This window comes from Pteropus vampyrus, unplaced genomic scaffold, assembly GCF_000151845.1.
Source record: "Pteropus vampyrus isolate Shadow unplaced genomic scaffold, Pvam_2.0 Scaffold300, whole genome shotgun sequence".
Taxonomy (NCBI): domain Eukaryota; kingdom Metazoa; phylum Chordata; class Mammalia; order Chiroptera; family Pteropodidae; genus Pteropus; species Pteropus vampyrus.
The window spans coordinates 704116-706468 of record NW_011889081.1 but is presented as its reverse complement, the minus strand read 5'-3'; the positions used below and the strand labels follow the sequence as shown (position 1 = coordinate 706468).

The 2353-nt window shown below is 51.9% G+C and overlaps 1 protein-coding gene across 1 annotated transcript in view; it reads left to right on the top strand.

Moving 5' to 3' along the window:
* The first annotated feature begins 377 nt into the window (after positions 1–377).
* Positions 378–2353, top strand: part of SEC14L5 (SEC14 like lipid binding 5) — a 46407-nt gene continuing 44431 nt past the window's right edge. Inside the window, 2 exon segments of the mRNA XM_011376614.2 lie at positions 378–444; positions 1204–1295. Of these exon segments, the coding sequence (XP_011374916.1) occupies positions 1233–1295 (63 nt within the window). The 5' untranslated portion in view covers positions 378–444; positions 1204–1232.

Here is a 2353-nt window from a genome sequence, read left to right as displayed (position 1 = left end):
GGGGTCGGGCTTACCTGAGGCGTGGCCAATCTGGAGGAAGGGCTGGGCTTGGAGGGCGTGGTCAAACAACAGACGAAAAGTGAAGGGAGGGGCTAAGACTGAGGCGGGGCCAGTCAAGAGGCAGGGTAAATCTGGGCGGGGCCGTGCCTAATACCGTGGGCGGAGCAAGTCTGGGGCGGGGCCAGTTCAGGAGTGAGGCGGGACCAGGATCTCCGCTGTCCCGGGTCCTGGAGAGCTCCCGCAGGGCAGGTCTCACTCCCCACCCGCAGGCCCCACCCTGGCCTGTCCCGGCTCAGGGTGCGCGGGACTGAAGCCCCAGGCTCCGCGGCTGTGATCAGGCCTCTCTCCAGGCGCTGCACTCCAGGCAAGGTGGCCACGGGGTCCCCGACGGGCTCAGCTCTGCACTGCCCTGGGACTGCGTCCCCGGAGACTCCGAGGACGAGGGTGAGCGGGGCTGCGGGGACCTGTGCGTGCGTGCGTGCGTCTGTGCGCCTGTTTGTGTGTGCATGTGTGCATCGCTGCGTGTTCTCGTGTGTGTGGACGTCTGTGTGCACCAAGGGAATTGTATGCGTGCGTGGAGTTGAGTAAGTGCATGCTTCAGGGAGCTGAGTGTGTGTGCAAAGTTGCGTGCGTGTGGGAGGCAGGTCCCATGTGGGAGGAGAATCATGTATGTGTGTACCTGTGTGACAGAGACAGTGCATATGAAATTTGGTGAGAATCGTGCGTATGTGTCAGGATATCTTGGAGGAAATGGAAGGGCAGGTGCGACGATTCTTGGGGGCGGTATGGTAGGGTCAGGATGGCTGTGGCGAACTGTGAGGTGCGTGGGTGGTGAATTGTGGGAGTGTAAGAATTGCAAATATGTGTGTTTCCATGTGAGTGGCAATGACGGGCGTTTCTAGGGGCTTCCTTGTGAAGGGGTGGGGACCAAGGAAAGTTTGGAGGTATCGCTTGCTCTTGGAGGGGTAAGTGCGGTGGTCTGGGGCAGTGGGTAGTGGGCAAAGCAGACTTTGGGTCCTGGCCCAGAGTAATTTGGCTATCATAATGGCCACCTCGCTCTGGGGGCTGCAGAGATGTGTGAGTGGTACTAGAGAATGTGGCCCCTCACATGGGCAAGCAGCGAGCAGGGTTCTAGCATCACGTGAAGGGAGCTGCTACCTCACTAGTCACCTGTCACCCAGGCTCTGTGCTCACTCTGCCTAGGTGGCTTCTGTTGTCGCTCCTTTGAAAACATGGTGCAGAAGTACCAGTCTCCTGTCCGCATCTATAAGTACCCATTCGAGCTGGTCATGGCGGTGAGTGACCCCTGATTCTCTGGCCCCTGTGTAATGGTTGGAGGGATATAGTAAATTAGCTATGATGGGAAGGGAAGTGAGCCCAGATCAGAAGGAATTATTGAGCTGATCTAGAAGGTCCAGCTTCTAACCAGTGACCCCTTCTCCTGGCTATTTCACCTTTTATCACAACTTCTGGAATCCTTGGCCACTTACCAAAACACAAGGCCTTTCGTTTCCGTGTTGAAGTTTACCTGTTCTCATGACCCAGTCTCCCGTGACAGAAAACAAGGATATTAGGGGCTAAGTCAATGCTGTCATTTTAGGTAGTGATAATAGTAATAATAGTAAATACACTAATGATGATAGTGATTGCAGCCATTCATTGAGGATGTACAGTACTGTCTTTACGTATACTTTTTCATTTAATTCCCAATAGCTCTCATTCTCATTTTATCTCTACTAAACTGAAGCTTAGACAGGTGACAGGATGGCCCCAAGTTCTATGGCTAGGAAGAGGTAGAGCTGGGGCTTAGATCCACACAGGGGGGACTCGAGAGCTCTGATTTTAACCACAACACCTCCCAGGGGTCTCCTTCCACTCCACTCATACACCCTCTGGGTTTGAATGTGTCCTGCCCAACCTTATTATATGGCTCTACCTACATATGTCTTTATAGTCATATAAAGGATTAAAAAGAATCACTTGAGTCATTCATACATGTTATGTTGTTACATGTAGACGGTTCCAGGTCAGGAAAGAAGCAGGGGGTCATATTGACTAGCTAGGTGACCTTGGGCAAGTTACTTAGCCTCTCTAAGCTTCTACTCCCCATCTCTAAAATGAGGATTACATGGTTTCCAATCTGGGCATCGTGCTGAGGATTAAATGTAATTTAACATATGCAAAGCTCCAAGTGTAGGGTCTGGCACATATTATTATTAAAAATATTATTATTGTCTTTGTTATTGTTACTGTGGTTGCCTGTGGCTGTGTGACTTTGCTTCATTTATAATTGAGGTGGGACACCAGGGGGTGATGAAGAGACCTGGGGACGTACAGTCAGAAGCTCTGGGTC